Consider the following 15,946-nt stretch of genomic DNA (forward strand, 5'->3'; position numbering starts at 1 on the left):
GCAAGCCTTAGTACTGAATTCTGATTTATTGCTCAGATTTTTTTGTTTGTTCGGCTGTTCATACATTATTTCCTGAATGTTCCATATCAGATTCCAGTGTTAACAGGTCACAGTCCTGAAGTGATGCGCATGAAGAAGGTTGATCTTGGTCTGGACCACATATGAAAGGTCACACAGTCTGAATGTTGTCCATTGTCATCACATTTCAGCTCCAAACTAATCACAGATGTGTCGACAATACATATTGAAATAAAAATATTACAGGAAATGTAAAAAAAAAAAATGTGATATCAAAAATCTCATAATTTAAGTTAGTGATGATTTGCATCTGTCCAGTCAACATTTTCAGCAGTAATAAATCAAACTTTGATCACTGGTACAGCTCCTCACAAAATGTTTCATTCATCAGGTTCATTAATTTCCACAAGCTGCTTCATTAAAATGTTGTTTTATTTATTAATTTATATTAAATTATATTATACATTAGCATTCAACATTTTGTAGTATTTTTATATATTTATGTATATACCTTTATTTAAATTTAAATCATTTCAAATGGCCCTCGTTTACCATGATGTTGAGTAACAGTTTAAAATGATTTAAAAGATAATAAAAAAAGACAAAACAATTTCACAGGAATTGATCCAGTAGTTGTAGAGATATTTTAGTCTGAAGTAAAGTGGCAGACAGACTGACTGACGGACCCTTGAGTCATTCCATTAGTGCAGCGTTAAATAACTGTGATCTAACAGCATATTTGGACATATTTTTTGCGCAAACTGAACCTCATTCTGGTCTGCTGACATCATTTCCCTCCTATAGTCTCTGTGACAACGAGCCAACATCATGATCCATCAGAGTCTCAGAGGAAACATTCAGAGCGAGCGTCTCTAAACAAACCATTTCTAACTTCCTGTTGCTCACCCTGAAGACGAGGATGAAGTCTGACGTCCTGACTTTTATTTCACTACCCTCACCTTCATAAGTTAAACTGCATTGTCTTATAAATCATATTTAATTATCTCATTATGAGAAAACAAAAACTGTTTTCTGGAGATCTGAGTCAGCTCTACTTTGTGTTGTGTTGTTTATATTTTCTGCCTCGTTATGCTGAGTTTGAGTCCACAGACGAATATCTGATTATCTAATGTACAGATCATCATGTAATGTCCTGTAATCACATTCCTGCTCTCCAGAAGGGAGTCAACACAAAATTAAACAAAAAATATGAATGTACTTATTTATTTTCAAAATAAACATTTGCAACCACAACTACATTGAATCAACAACATTACACTTGTAGACAATGGGGTTATGTTTATGTTTAGGAAATACGGTCAGATTTGTGCGATATGTCCAGCACAAATCTGTTCAGTGCTACAGGAGTCAAACAATCTTTAATTTACACAATATAAATATGTGCTTTAAATCTGCAGTAATAGGTGTCTACAAGGTTCCCACTCTTTTTAAGAAATCATTTTCCAGGATCTTTTCATGACATTTTTACATGACAATACAGGACAGCGCTTTCTCACAAATGACCATCTACAACATTTCCACTGGGCAACGCAACTACAGGAAAAAAGTGACCCAGCAGCAAAAAGATCGTTGCAAGTCTGTTCAGCTCCGTGTCTAGTATGGACAGCTATTGAATGAGATACGAAAAGAGCAAATTGTTTTGTTTGGTAGTGTTTGGTAAACCAGCGTCATACATAAAGTGTCATACGGCGCAGCTTAGTGGGGGGCAACATAAATGAAATATATGAAACATAAATGATTTCCAGGGTATTTGGTCATTTTAATTCATTTCCAGGTGTTTCCATGACTGGAAAACCAAAAAACATATATAAACAATGCTGGATAATGTAGTGCGGTCAGTGTAAACATATTAAATCATGAGTTTTACTGATTGGTTCCACAGAGAATAAGATAAATATAACTTTAGTCAGTTCAGGATCAGAAACCTGAGACATTCTGTGACATCCAGGACAAGGCGATGAAGACTCCCTGCAAGTTCCTCATCCGTTGACAATGAGGACCGAGATTTGCTCCGGCAGCGTGTAGAGGATGAGGGCGAGGAAGAGCGTGAGGATGGCGAGGATGGCCAGAGTGATGATGTACTTCTTGAACTTCTTCCAGATGAGGAAGATGAAGGTCTTCATCGGGTTGATGAACCAGTTGAAGTTGGTGGTGGGACGCCTAGAGGGACGACAGGTGACAGATTACACCTGGACTGGGTCTACACTAGGCTAAAGGTCACATCATTATTTAAAAAGGAGAAATTTTACAACAAAATCTGCTTATTACAACAGAATCGCTATAATCGGTGGACTCACAGGAGTGACGTAAATCCACTCAGATTGATTTAACTTTGAGAAAAGAATTCACACTGTTGTTGACCAATCGCATGTCCTAAGTCCCAAGTACCATCCAGGTTTGGTTATGAGACAGGAGATGATGGTTCAAATATGTCTTTTGAATAAACTGCGCTAGCAAGATCACTGACGGGGGCTGATGGGGGAGCAACGCCGGAATTAGCACCAGAACCAGAGCTGACTGAGCGGGCTACTGAACCAGGCTCAGCAGCCTCTACAGACAAACAGGATGTTGATGGAGAAAGCTAAGTAGAGAAAAAGGGAGTGTGACTGAGCACAAAGCCACCGTACAAGAGAAATTCGCAGGACTGGCTTTTAGTTGTCGGTGAGAGCTTTGTAAAACAAAAGGCTGCAGACAGACAGATGTCTAGCTGTAAGGAATATTAGCTGGCTTGTTTTGTCTTGTGTTGTTGCATTTGCTTGATGTTTGGCTGTGTGTGTGTGTGTGTGTGTGTGTGTGTGTGTGTGTGTGTGTGTGTGTCATACTTTGGTTTGTCCAGAGGCTCCGGCTCCTTACGGGCCCGTCCCACAGGGTTGGCCTCCGCCGCCTCTAATGTCACCAGCTGAAGCTCCGCCTCCACCTTCCCCTTCACACACGCACACAGTTTCAGGGTTGGTTTCAATGTCAGTATTCAGACTGGAGTCTAAATTAGCTTAAACTCCAAATTAGTTAAACTAAGTGACACAGTGACACTCCCCATCCCACCAAAACTCATTCACAGAAACAAAAGTGGTCGACCAAAACACAAACTAGTATTGATTACCAAACCAGAGTTGAGTTACATTTCTATGTAATTCACATGAAAAAACAAGTTTTAGCTGCCAATATACTACATACATACTAATGCTGCCAGAGCAGATGCAATAACTACTATTGCATCCTCTCTGGCAGCGTTAGTATTAGTATATTGATATTGTATTCTTTTGTACCATTAGCAGGAATGTGTTGCCGTTGCTGTCGGTGTACTCAATGTCTTCCTTTCTCATCTTGCTCCTCTTGTCCTTCGTCTTCTTCTTCTTCTTCTTGCCTTTCTTCTTGGCTTCCTCCTTCTCCTTCTCCTCCCTTTCAAAGTCTTCGGCTGTCTTCAAGCGGATCAGCGGCCACCAGCCCTTCATCTTCTTTGCGTGAAAGATGGAAAGTCGAGGGCTGGCCCGATCTTTTGCCATTTTAATTGTACACTTATTGGATCCCTTTGCTGCTCGCACCATGTCGCAGAGACGGAACTCTATGGCGCCTGAAGGAGGAAAAAGACAAGAACGATGATGAAGTTGATTAAATTAAAGGGTCAGTTCACCCAGATAAAAATGTATAAAATAAGCTTGGAGATAAATGTATCTGAGATTTCTAAAAATTTGTATTTTGGTGTTTTAGTAGCTACATTTAAATCGTTGACGGTGAGGTTTGTGAATTATAAAAACAATTCTTAAATAAAAGGAAGTATTCAAATAATGAGTCACAAAAACTGGAGGATGTTGAAGTTTACATTAACAGTAAATTAAAACAGAAGCAGATCAGAAAATGTAACCAAATACATCTATAATGCAGGGGAAATTAGAGATAAAGGCCTGTCTCTAATACAGGCCTGTTTCAGTAAAGGTACATTTTTTTAAATATCTGAGATATCATAGTCCTGTCTGTTTGTGTCTCACCCAGGAAGTCGTTGGCACCGATGCGGTCGTAGTCCCAGACCTGCAGCACCAGAACAGCTGGCTGTCGAAACTCCGACTCCTCAAAAGAGAAAATGGACTCCTTCTTCTTGTACACCACTTCTTTCTACATGGCGAAAGGAAGAGACAACCAGACAAAATTCTGCTAGTGTCCCCTAATGGCTGCAGCCTTTATAACATCCACAATATGAACCAACACCTTGATGATTGATCCATTTTAAAAATGTAAAGTCTGTTCTGAGGGTGGCGCTAGAGAAACAATCATGGGGTCATTGAAATCTAAAAAGGTTTGTCCTCTGAGAGCAGGTATGAAATTACATGATGATCTGTTGAGAAGATAATGAGATATCTTTCTGTTTCATTGTAAAGGGAATATATTTGGGTCTTGAACATTTGAATACATCCCCTTGGATTCTGGGAAACTGCAACTGCAATGGACACCTTTGTTTTTAAATGGACAGATCAATCAAGAAAACACTAACTGGTTGTAGTAGCCCCCACTAAAGTAAAGGTCAGAAGGTCACTATAAATATGGGGATTCATGTAGGAATCAGTGGAAGTGTTGACCATCAGCAGGTCCAGGTGTCACCAGGTGTCTGTGTGTGTGTGTGTGTGTGTGTGTGTGTGTGTGTGTGTGTGTGTGTGTGTACCTCAGTAGGAAGGTAGTCGAAGCGGAACACAAATCTCCAGTTGAAGTTTCCTTCTCCAGTCAGAGAGTTGAAGTGGACATCAGTCTCCTGTTTGTCTCCTTCCAGCCCCTTTATCCAGCTGCACAGAGATCAGGACAGAATTAAACACTGAGTCTTCACAGCCAAACAATAGAGGTCTCTATTCTTGTAACTAAATCTAACCCTTTAACGTAGATGTCGGAGGACGGGACACCAGTGAACGGGTTGACATCGTCCAGGAACACATCATCAGTGTTCCAGATGATCACACGCAGCTCATACCTGTTGTCATGGAAACAACAACAAAGGTTTCATATTGTAACTCTATTCTATTCGACTCTACTATATACTATACTATGTCGACCTACTGTTCAGGTAGGCGGGCTTTGATGTCAACAGGGGGCGGAGCTGGGCTATCAGTAGGAAACATGTCCACCCACATATGAAGGTAACCCTGGAACATGATACGACACAATGACACATTGTAATACTAGTGGCAATGTGCTGTAATTACAGTTTGAACTGTAGTTATTGTTTGTGTTGTTTTTACCTGTGGCAGCCCGGGATTGTCTGGGTTCAGCAGGGACCGGACCTCCACATGCTCTGGGACCAGGGAAATAGCTCCAGGGAGGAACTCGTTCATCTCCTCCCAGCGCTGTAGCACGCTCAGGGCTGCATGCTGCTCCATCTCTGCCTCCTCCTCTGGAGACCGCTGGTTCTTCTTCAGCAGAGCTGATAACAAGAACACTGCAGTCAGAGCTGTAAACATTGTGACTGCTGACAGTCTTGTTAGAGCTCATACAGCTGGAGGCAGTGCTGTAGTATTTGCAGTACACACCAAATATTGTAGTTGGAGGTCAGCAATATGTTTATTTGTTTTTCGTAAAGTAACTTCCTCCTTCAAAACAAAACCAATGATGAAGCAAACTTGTTTCAGCAAACGGGTATTTGTTTTATTAAAAAATCCATCTAGAACAGGCACCATAGTTACCAGGTGGCCAATCAATGTGTTTCGCAATCGTATGCGAGGGACATTGATTGGACACCTTATCCGTCTTGATTTGGACTCTGCCTTGAAAACACAGTCCGAATAGTCTTGGACTCGACAAAGGTGGTCTTAGCTACAGCACTGACTGGAGGTTGCTGCAGTGTGGGGGGGGACCAGCAGTAGTACTATTGTGTCAGTAGTAGTAGTGGTAGCAGTACTAATACTGTGACATGATTGTAATATGATTCCACAGAGGGAAAGTTATAGAAAGTTATTCCACTTAGTACATACTTATATATAACGACACTTCAGAAAATATAATCTCTTCTTAGATGACAAACTGGGTCTGTTTAGGTCTACCTGTATATCTGTCCTACCTTCAGGTACTGCGTCAGGTGGGATCTTGAAGATTTTGTTGAGGACTTTGACCTCAGATGTTCTGTACTCTGGAGACTGGATGCCGTTCTTCCTGCAGAGCTCAGCCAAGATGGTCGTCGGCTTCTTCGCATCGCGCCACATATTGTAACCCTCACTGGAGAGAGAGTCCAGGTAAACATTTACTTTACTGAGAACAGTGATTACTCTACTAATATTTTGTAATTGTACTATTAATGTGTCGTATTGGTATTATTATTGGTGTCTTAGTTTTGGTACGACATTTCTAACTTGTCTTACTGTTTCTAATGTAACAGTAATGTAAGTTCTGGTTTTCACATGTTTTAGTTTTGTTACCAATATACCAATACCTTATTGTAGATTTTATGTGTAATGGCACTAGTACAATGTGTTTTGGTATTCAATTGTCCTACAACTGGTACTAACGTGTCATAGTAAAGAGCCAGACCACAGGAGGCTCTGTGGCGGCTGTAGAACCGGTTTTCAAGGTCAACCCGCGTCTCGCCGATTTCGTCATCGGCCCCAATAAGATCGTGATCCATCACTTTGATAACCATCTCTGTTTCCAGCGGGAAAGACACTGTGAATTCAAACACCCTGAAAGATAGTGTCAGACAGACAGTCAGGCAGACAGTCAGAGAGAGAGTGTTGGACAGGCACAGGTAGACAGACAGGTACTGACTCTCCGAATGTGGGGTTGAGCTGTTTAGGGATGTAGCGATCTTTGGTGTCCAGAGCCTGCTCTCCAGCCCGAAGCACCAGATATGGGTCAGCTTTACCATTCGGGTCTGTGGGAGCCAGATTGGTGGCCTGCAGGACACAAACAGCGGCAGCAGAACATGCAGTTGAGCTCACAGTAAAATACAAACACTGTTAACCCATAATTGACATTGTAAAAGGCAGAATTTAGTTGTTTCTTGCATGGAAAAAGGTTGCAGCTACAAACCCTCTTATCTCTTATGTTAGAGCATCCTTGAATGTAACAACAGTGAAAAGTAAAAAAAAAAAAAAGTTGGACTGTTCAAGTGAGACAAAGACTGAGAATGGCCAGAGAGACAGGTACCTTGATGATGTAGACTCGGACCAAGACTTTAATCGGTGAGTTTTTGGGGATTCCATTGGTGATCTGACAGTTTGTGTCTTCTGTGTCTTCTGGATCAATCGGATAAACCAGGAAGGAGCCCTTTGGAATGGAGAGTATGTATTAATGAACATTTCTTTGCTGAGTAACAGACAGACAGGCAAACAGCTCTCCATCTACAATACCTTGTATTTTCCCATCAGCCTCTCCTCTTCATCCTCATTGTCATCCTCGCCACTTGCTCTGCCTTTATACAGTGGGAAGATCTGCAGCCAGTCCTGAAACTGACTGAACTCTGACTCCAGATCACCTGCATACAGCTGAACACACATAAAACACAAACAGTTACTCCATATCTGTTTTGCCTTCACTTGTCTATCTGTCAACAGAAAAATCATGTTCCGAACAAGAAGCTAAAGGTCCACTCGGTTCCTAGTACCTGATCCAGGCCCTGGTCCAAATTACATCCTGACTAATCAGGTCTCGTAGGGTCCTTTTGTATTGCTGTTAGTCTCAGGTTTGTGTATCAATATGTCGGATACAAAAGTGGATCCAAGTGTCTGTTCACTACTTTACTATACCTGGGTCTTTTTAGACTGGGTCTGACTGACTGGGTTTTGGTCATGAGGGAGGGGACCAGGTGAGCGATAGATGGATTGGTGCAGTATTAGGGGTAATGCAGACATTGGGAAGAACAGTCTGAATTTGAATGCCTTTATTTACCAGTCAACCTGCAGTCCAACTTACAAATTGTCCAGAGCTCCAGATAGAGACTGAAAGAATGAAAGCAGCCAAACTTACTTTTCTTAGCTGGTTTCTAGGCTCAGTTTTAGGGACAGGGACAGGGGCAGGTGCTCAGACATTATGCAATCCAAAACCAGAATGGATTATCCCATTGGGCTTGGGACTACCTCTGAATCATCACGAAAGAGCTGTAAGAGGTAACTGGGAAGGGGGACATCTGGTGTACTTCTGCCTTAGTGACCCAGGCCTGGATAAATAGCAGAAATTGGATGGATGGATTGATGGATGGTTAAGTTTGGGGAGGCTTTCCACAGGTCCATTTGGATCAGGTCCCAAGGTTTGGAAAAATGAATATCTCTAAAGCAAACTTTTTGTTCATGCAGCTTCTTGATATATGAAACTCTAAATTTAATGTTGTTAAGACTCAGTCAGGTACAGCATCCAGCGCTGGACTGGCCTTTTTTTTTTTTTTTTTCTAGTATTAGTAAAGGTATTAGTCATGATACCTATTGGTACACAAAACTGGCAGATCGGCCATGATTGATTCCGGGCTGGACCAATTACAGCCAAGGGCCGATGCCCCCTCCCTCTTGGGCCTCGGCTGTCAATCAGTCAATCATACAGAGAGAGAGGAGATTACGAAAATGGAGAACAGCAAGAAGCGGAAAAAACTTGAGCTAAAAAGAGACAAGCCCATCAGGCAGAAGCTGCCAAATGTGTTAAAATAACACAGATGTTTGCTGGTGGCTATGGCGGAGCTTCATCTTCAGCAGCAGCAGCATCCGAAGCAGCCGCAGGTAATGATGGCGGAGGTGGCCATCAGGTAGATGAGGGGAAGGGGAGGCAGAAGGAGGAGAGACCCGCGGCCGCCGCCGGTGCGAGTCTGGGGAATCTGATATAATTTAGATTGAATCAAATTAGGATTTGCCAGGAGATTTGCTGCTCATTAACATGAAAGTGGCCTGGAGTTAAAAGTAACTACTTAAATGTATTTGTCTTTCATACATGAATATCCTCTTTATTCTAGATAAGCTGTGTTTTTATCTTATTCTCCCTTTTCACTTACATTTAACAGCAAACTCTTGTGGACATTGATCACGTGTTTTTTTTCTTTTTTCTCTGGCGTCCTGTTAGCTCAGCTGGTAGAACTGGCGACCCATATACGCAGCGGCTCGGATTCGAATCCGACCTGTGCCCTTTTGCTGCATGTCATCCCCTCTTCTCTGCCCCCCTTTCCTGTCTCTTTCTAGCCATCTCTGACTGGGAGGATGGTGTAAGTTAAGTTTATTAGACAAGTACATATACACCAACAAGACAGTGTACAAGCATTCTCACAAGAAAGTTTGTTTTCATTCAAAGGCTTCATTGTCTTTCCATCAATACCTGGTGGGCCGGTCTCGGCTCACAATGCCCGGGCCGATTTTTTGTCCCAGTCCAGCCCTGACAGCATCCAATATTTGAACTTTAAATCTGTTCTGACCTGTCAACAGATCTAATCAGATTAGAGCTGGCAGAGAGACAGCATCTGACATATTATTGGCTTATAAATTTGTTGTGGCAAACATGTTAGCAAAGAACTGCCTTCTTCCATTCCATTTCCTGCAGACACAGAGTGACATTACTATCCCATTGGATTCATGTTTGTGTCTACCTGAATGAATGAATATAAATCCAATATATTATATTAGATACTTCTTTGTCCTTTGACAGACTGGACTGTAAACCATCAATCACAGTGACCTCACACCTTTAGTGTGGCAATCTTCTTGCGTTTGGGAGGCTCAATTTCCACCACCACATCTTCCTCCTCCTCCTCATCAAAGTTTGCCATAGTCAGATCCGCTCCATCTGAACGAAAGAGAAACAAACACAACTCTGTTGACATTTTTTGTGTTGATATTTAATTTTGTGGCTCCTCCCGTCACACGCATGCATCATGCTGTGCTTCATCTATCTAATGTCTGGCAACGTCTTGTATGTGTGTAACCCTGTGCATGTATTTTAGTGTACTTTTGGTCTGTGTCTATTTTCCTGGTTTGGGACCCTTACTTCGAGTGAACCTCAACCCCATCCAACACCTTTAGGATAAACAGGAATGCTGAGTCAGAGTTTATCAGCCAACATCAGTATTGGACGTCACTGATGCTCTTGTGACTAAATGGGAACAAATCCCTACAGCCAGAATAGTGGAGGCTGTTAGCAGCAGATTGATGGCTTTGGTTTTAGAATTACATGTTCGACTATCAAATATGGCTGCAATGATCCCTTGTCAACCTACTTGGACACACTACATGGCTACATAGTGTGCCTCTTTAATGCAACACCGATTCTAAAAAACTGCCCTCAGACTGACACAAGAAGAAGGTAAATGATCTCCTGAGAGCTATTTATTTGTATCGAGAAGTTGGGTTTTTTAATATTGTCTTCAATACAGACAATACAGAATATCAGCTGTGTTGTTGCTTTAATATAGTTTAAATAAATTATTTCATTTTTGTGTTAAATAGACAAATATGGCAAAATACACATTGTTAAGAATGAAATAACAAAGTCGGAATTAAAACTGTACCTGCTTCTGCTTGATCCTCCATCTCCTCCTTCTCAGCAGCCTGCAGACAGTCATCAGACATCAAACATTGTGAGTAAAGAAAATGTATCAATTATATTTGTTTCACAGTTTGAGAATTATGTTTTTTAGGTGGCTAGGTTAAGCAAAGAGCATCCATACAGATGTATTATTAACAGCTTAGTTGTTAATGGGAGAGAAAAAGACAGTATTGAATTGGTATTGGTATCGGTAGATACTCAAGGCTGCAGCATTGTTATAGGACATGAAAAAGTGGTATCATACTCACTCTAACTGACTTAACTAACTAATTATGAGATAAAGATCTGGATGAAAAACATCTCAAATTTTTCTTATTTGCATCATACTGGTTGATTTTTCTGAAATTGTTCAACAAAGTAAAATCTAAAAGGTTGTTTCTTTCTGTAATTGATTTTTAATATCAGGTAAATAAGTGTCTCACCAGTCTCTCCTTCTCCTCCACAGAAGCATAGTATTTGGACCACCAATCCAATTGCTCCTTCTCAGGCAGTTCCTCCTCTAGCTCCTCCCCCATCTTTGTCAGTTTCCTCAGGGGAGACTGAGGGGGTGAATTGTAAACATAAACTTATTGTTGAATCCTTTATGGTTGATTTTTGAATTAAATCTGTCTGATCAGTTTGGGTCTTGAGTTTTTAACACACGGAGGAAAAAGAAGAGGAGTTAACCTACGTACACGAACCAGCTTTATGGGGTTGATTGGAATCTTTGACTGTAGAATTGGCAGGCTGTTGAGTCCGATATTCTTCATTGACATCAGAGGATTGATCTTCATCGTATTCTGCTTCCCTGGAGAGACCCACAGAGAAACTGTGTCCATAAAAACTTTGGGAGAGAAGTCAACTACGAACCCCAGAGGGCATAGCTGTGAGAACAATCCAATCACAGTGTGCAGTTGATGACAGGTGAAGGTAGAGATCTTTATCACTGGATAAATTCATAAATTTGAATCAATTTACAATTTGGATCTCTTTAGTTCTAGAAAATAACCACTAACCGTTAACACAAACATAATTGACCAATTGTTTAGCCCACCACAAGACAGTAATTGTCCATTACAACCCATAACTGTAACAAAAAATCTAAACTTTATGTTTTCTTGCGTTTCCACCGTAGTTTCTCCTACACACTTCACACCCTCATCTCATTCACAGCTTGACAAATACGGACGTCAGCGGTCTTCAGTTCATTGCAATCTGCAACTTCACCACTAGATGCCACTAAATTCACTGGTCCTTTAACCATCTTCAAGAATTTGGTTGTCTAAATTTTCAACATAGACAAGCCTAGCACATAGTATATCTTACTACACAGAGGTTTACCATGGCTTGCTTAACTGAGCAAAAGGGGGTCAATTAAAACGTTCTGGAAACACTTCTATAGTACCTGTCTGAGTGTTACAAAAATGTATTCAGAATAAATACATCTACTAATAGTAGACAGCGCTACTGTGAATACCACTTTCATTCCTTATTATTCATAGCTCCTACTCTTTGGCTGTTCTTCCTCCTCCTCTGGCTCCCCCCCAACCTCGCGAGGGGCAAAGTCCATGAGACTCTGGACCACGTGGGTCCCGACTAGAGCGAGCCGACCGAATGCCCGTTGCTCTACCACGAACAACATCAGAGGAGGGTGGAGGTAGGCCTGCTCTGGCAGCTCCTGATTGGACCAAACATGGGAAGAGGAAAGAAGCAAGCAGGAAGAAGGATGTTAGTCATGTCTCTGCTCCGTATACATGCAATCAATAAACCAGCAGTGTCCTTCAAATTCAGTGAAAGAAGGCTGTATTTCTTTAAGCCACATCTGTGGACTGTAGTAGCCAAAACTAACGGCAGTATGCCAATGAGAGAAACTGACCACGTCGATATAGCGGACCAGCTCTTTGAAGTTGGGGTGAGTTTTGAAGCCCTCTATCTCTTCAGACTCCAGCTGTTGTCCGGCACACTCCATCTTCACCTGTGGGCGTGACACCTCAAAAAGCTCCACCCGCTTTAGGTCCCGCAGACCCCAGAACAGAATCTGATCACATACACATAAAAATGCAGAGGTAGCGTCCCATAGTCAGTTACTTCACAGATCCAACCACCTGATGTCTCCAACATGTCCACAACAGTGCCTTGCTTGTGTGTCAAACCTCAATCCTGAAGGTCCTAAGAACAGGTCGGACTCCTTCTGGGATTATGTAAAATCCCTGCTCCTCCTGGCAGGTCAGCTCTTGAGGATCCACACTGACAGGTAGACGGGGCTGCAAAGGTAAAATAATTTTATAGTTCACTATCTAGAATTAATTAATGCATACTGTTTTTTGTGGGTTTTTGTTGAAGGATAAATCCAGTTGGTTACATTTTTTTGGTGTCTTTGTCTATCTTTTATATCAGCTAAACATGGCAGCCTTGTCTCTTACATCTTCGACTTGTGCCCTAGACCCCACGCCTAGCTACTTTCTTAAGCTGGTACTTGACTGTTTGTCAGCAGAACTACTGCATAACGTCTCTTGGCTGTTTTCCAAACACCTTTAAAACTGTTGTGGTCTAGCCACAAAGAACATAAGTAATTTTAGACCAATTTCCAACTTGATGTGTTTGAACAAAATACTGCAGAAATTGGTTTATTCTCTATGTTGAACATAGCACCACAAAGTGGTAAATGTTATTAGAATAGATTTGGAAACCCGAGAAACATCTATTCTGGTTCTCAACCTCAGTGCATTCAATACAGTCAATCACAATCTCCTCATTGAGAGGCAAGGAACATGGATTGGCATAGTTCTAGTCTAGTTTAGGTCTGACTTAATTGGGTTGGACTACTTTGTTTTTCTTGGGAAGTTCTGTTCTGTACATGAATATATCATGTGGCATGTCCCAAGGTCCAGTCTTGGGCATCGTACTTCTCTGTCTGTACAAGCTGCTATTAAGTTCAATCATCTACAAACATGGTATCTGTTTTCACTGTCACACAGATGACATCACTGCCAGGCAAGTGATTGGTGCCTCCACCTGACTGTCAACTGAGATGGAAGAGAAGAATAGCTGTGTGTCATCAGCATTGAGGTGCGTCATCAGCATAGAGGTGTGTTGTCAGCATAGAAGTGTATGATAGCACAAGTCCTTGTGTAAAGGGAAGAGAGGAGGGGGCCCGAGAATGAACTGTTACCAGGTTTAATCCTTTCCACGTCACCTGGTAGGAGAAATCCTTCAGGTAGGATCTCTCAAACTTCCTTTTAGTGATGTCACATTATTTATTATCCAAACAATGTTATTATTACTGATAGAAAGGATTGGCAAAGCTACTCAAACAGGACTCAAGATGTACTAAATACATTGATTGAGTGATTGATTGATTGACAGACGTCACCTCTCCAAACCCAGAGTAGTCCAGCTCGATGAGCTCGAAGGTGGCCAACAGCTCGCCAGCAGGGGCCCTCCCCATGCTGATGTCATAGAAACGAAGTTGGGGCTTCTGGTAGAACTGCTCCACAGTTTTAAACTCTGGCTCAGCAAAAGCCCGACCCAGAGGCTTCTGACTTCCCTGCACACACAAAGTGTCTAATAACTTGACTTCCTGAAAGTGCAGAGACAGCAGCAGAATGTGTAAGATAAGAGGAAGAACATCAGCATTACCATGGCGTCATAGTCGTAGATGTTGATAATAATGAGAGGCGGGTCTTGTTGGAGCTCCTCCCTTGTTCCTTCCAGCAGAACTCTGTCAAACAACAAACTCTCACACCAGGCTGGAGAGAGAGTTCCAGACAACACCTACACACATGGAATATGTATAAAAATGTGTGCGTTAAAGGGGCACTCCAAATATTAGACATAAAGTTCAGTTAATTGTTAATAGTTAGTACTATACAGCATGTCAAAACAGTTATATCTTACTTGGGCTTGGAGACTTAAAAATACCTACAGAAAGCAGGTGTGTGGACTTTGAAATATATAAGTGTTCATCAGGCAGGAAAGGTCTAAACAGGACGCGATCCCATTGTGTTATAGGAAAACTACAATCCAGTATTTAGTAAGACAACAGATATCTCGGCTCCTGCTGCACATATGCTTCTAAACCATGAAGACTTCAGATGCATGTGACAGAATTTGAAATGTGTGGGCTCATTCATTGAATGAACAATTATAATGAATGGGACAGTTGTACCTACCCTGGTGACCTGGCATTGAGTAGAGAAGAGGACCTTGGCAAAGGGATCTGATAGGCCATTATCATCAGCAGCTATCAAGCCACGCCCCTGGTACAGGTGACATCGTAGCTGGAAGTACCTGCTGTCTGCAGAGAGAGAGAAAGAAAGAGAGAGAGAGAGGTCTATTTTTACCTGACCAGGACAGAGAGTTTGACAGCTACTGATTCCAGGTAAGCTTAAAAAAGTCCAAATAAAACTAATTACTGGGCTTTTATTTTGAAGGACAAACTTTTCTCCATCCATTCTAACAACTGACGAGAAGTCCTAAGAAATTATCCTGTGCAGAATCCATGCTGCCTGCTGGACATAGTCAGCTGACTCACCCTGGCAGGACAGACTAAGGGGAAGTTTCCTCTTCCCCACAGGGACCACCCTCTTCTGCTCCCCCTCCTCTTCATAAACTGGGAGAAACTCCTCTGGCAAGCAGGAGGTGGCCTCTTTACTGTACTTGGCCAGACCGAGCCACAGGTAGACCTCCAGCTTCGCAAAGATCTCACTTGCTGCACCTCCTGGTGACTGGAAAAACAGAAAGGCAGACAGAGAGACCAATAAATGCGATGGAACAGTGAGAGTCATCCATGATTTTAGAGACAGAACACAGTGCATCAGAATGGTGAGGGTTAATGATGATTTAGAGCCAAAACCACAAGCATCAGAGATGTAATGGTGAGTGCTATCAACTATTTTAGAGACTGAATGGTGAACATCATCAATGATTTTACAAACGTAATGGTGAGCATCATTACTGATTTTAGAGACACAACAGCGAACGTCATCAATGATTTGAGATACAGACATCAGTGTTACCTTCATGTAGAGTGTGGTGATTCGCCCACTGTCCCGTCCCCTCTTCTCCTCTACCAATGAGAAGAGGATGGAGTAGGCAGGGATCCTGACATAAGCCAATCGCTTGCTTCCACTCAGTAACCACAAAAATACATCCGGGATGGTAGTCTGGGGCTAGAGAGAGGGTGCATGAGGGGAGGCACATCAGATATACTAAACATACCGCAACTTCTGACATCTTAATGGTGACCAATGATCACCACTCTATGAATTCTGACCTCTTTAGCCAGAAGGCGGAGTTTTCTCAGGAATTTCCTGCTATCCATCAAACGCTGTTTGGCCGTCCGCCTGGTGACTCTCCGCCTGGCCCTCATTGCCTGTCTGGCTAGCAAGACCTGGAGACAGTCAGACATTAAGTCAGACAGATATACTGGTAATACATA

The 15,946-nt window shown here is 42.0% G+C and overlaps 1 protein-coding gene across 1 annotated transcript in view; it reads right to left on the reverse strand.

Annotated features, from left to right (window-relative positions):
• Positions 1–1,228: 1,228 nt before the first annotated feature.
• The window catches only part of fer1l4 (fer-1 like family member 4), a 30,582-nt gene continuing 15,864 nt past the window's right edge, over positions 1,229–15,946 (reverse strand). The window contains exons 24-49 of the mRNA XM_051415785.1: positions 15,782–15,898; positions 15,525–15,677; positions 15,041–15,233; positions 14,679–14,803; positions 14,146–14,280; positions 13,880–14,053; positions 12,660–12,770; positions 12,383–12,544; positions 12,016–12,184; positions 11,202–11,314; positions 10,950–11,066; positions 10,490–10,529; positions 9,668–9,768; positions 7,362–7,496; positions 7,159–7,278; positions 6,778–6,905; positions 6,522–6,692; positions 6,077–6,231; positions 5,262–5,443; positions 5,080–5,165; positions 4,895–4,993; positions 4,694–4,811; positions 4,026–4,149; positions 3,306–3,610; positions 2,862–2,962; positions 1,229–2,199 (exon numbers count right to left, since the gene is read on the reverse strand). Coding sequence (XP_051271745.1) covers positions 2,019–2,199; positions 2,862–2,962; positions 3,306–3,610; positions 4,026–4,149; positions 4,694–4,811; positions 4,895–4,993; positions 5,080–5,165; positions 5,262–5,443; positions 6,077–6,231; positions 6,522–6,692; positions 6,778–6,905; positions 7,159–7,278; positions 7,362–7,496; positions 9,668–9,768; positions 10,490–10,529; positions 10,950–11,066; positions 11,202–11,314; positions 12,016–12,184; positions 12,383–12,544; positions 12,660–12,770; positions 13,880–14,053; positions 14,146–14,280; positions 14,679–14,803; positions 15,041–15,233; positions 15,525–15,677; positions 15,782–15,898 — 3,615 coding nt within the window. The 3' untranslated portion in view covers positions 1,229–2,018. The remainder of the gene's footprint in view (positions 2,200–2,861; positions 2,963–3,305; positions 3,611–4,025; positions 4,150–4,693; positions 4,812–4,894; positions 4,994–5,079; positions 5,166–5,261; positions 5,444–6,076; positions 6,232–6,521; positions 6,693–6,777; positions 6,906–7,158; positions 7,279–7,361; positions 7,497–9,667; positions 9,769–10,489; positions 10,530–10,949; positions 11,067–11,201; positions 11,315–12,015; positions 12,185–12,382; positions 12,545–12,659; positions 12,771–13,879; positions 14,054–14,145; positions 14,281–14,678; positions 14,804–15,040; positions 15,234–15,524; positions 15,678–15,781; positions 15,899–15,946) is intronic.

This window comes from Dicentrarchus labrax, unplaced genomic scaffold (genome assembly GCF_905237075.1).
Source record: "Dicentrarchus labrax unplaced genomic scaffold, dlabrax2021, whole genome shotgun sequence".
Lineage (NCBI taxonomy): Eukaryota > Metazoa > Chordata > Actinopteri > Moronidae > Dicentrarchus > Dicentrarchus labrax.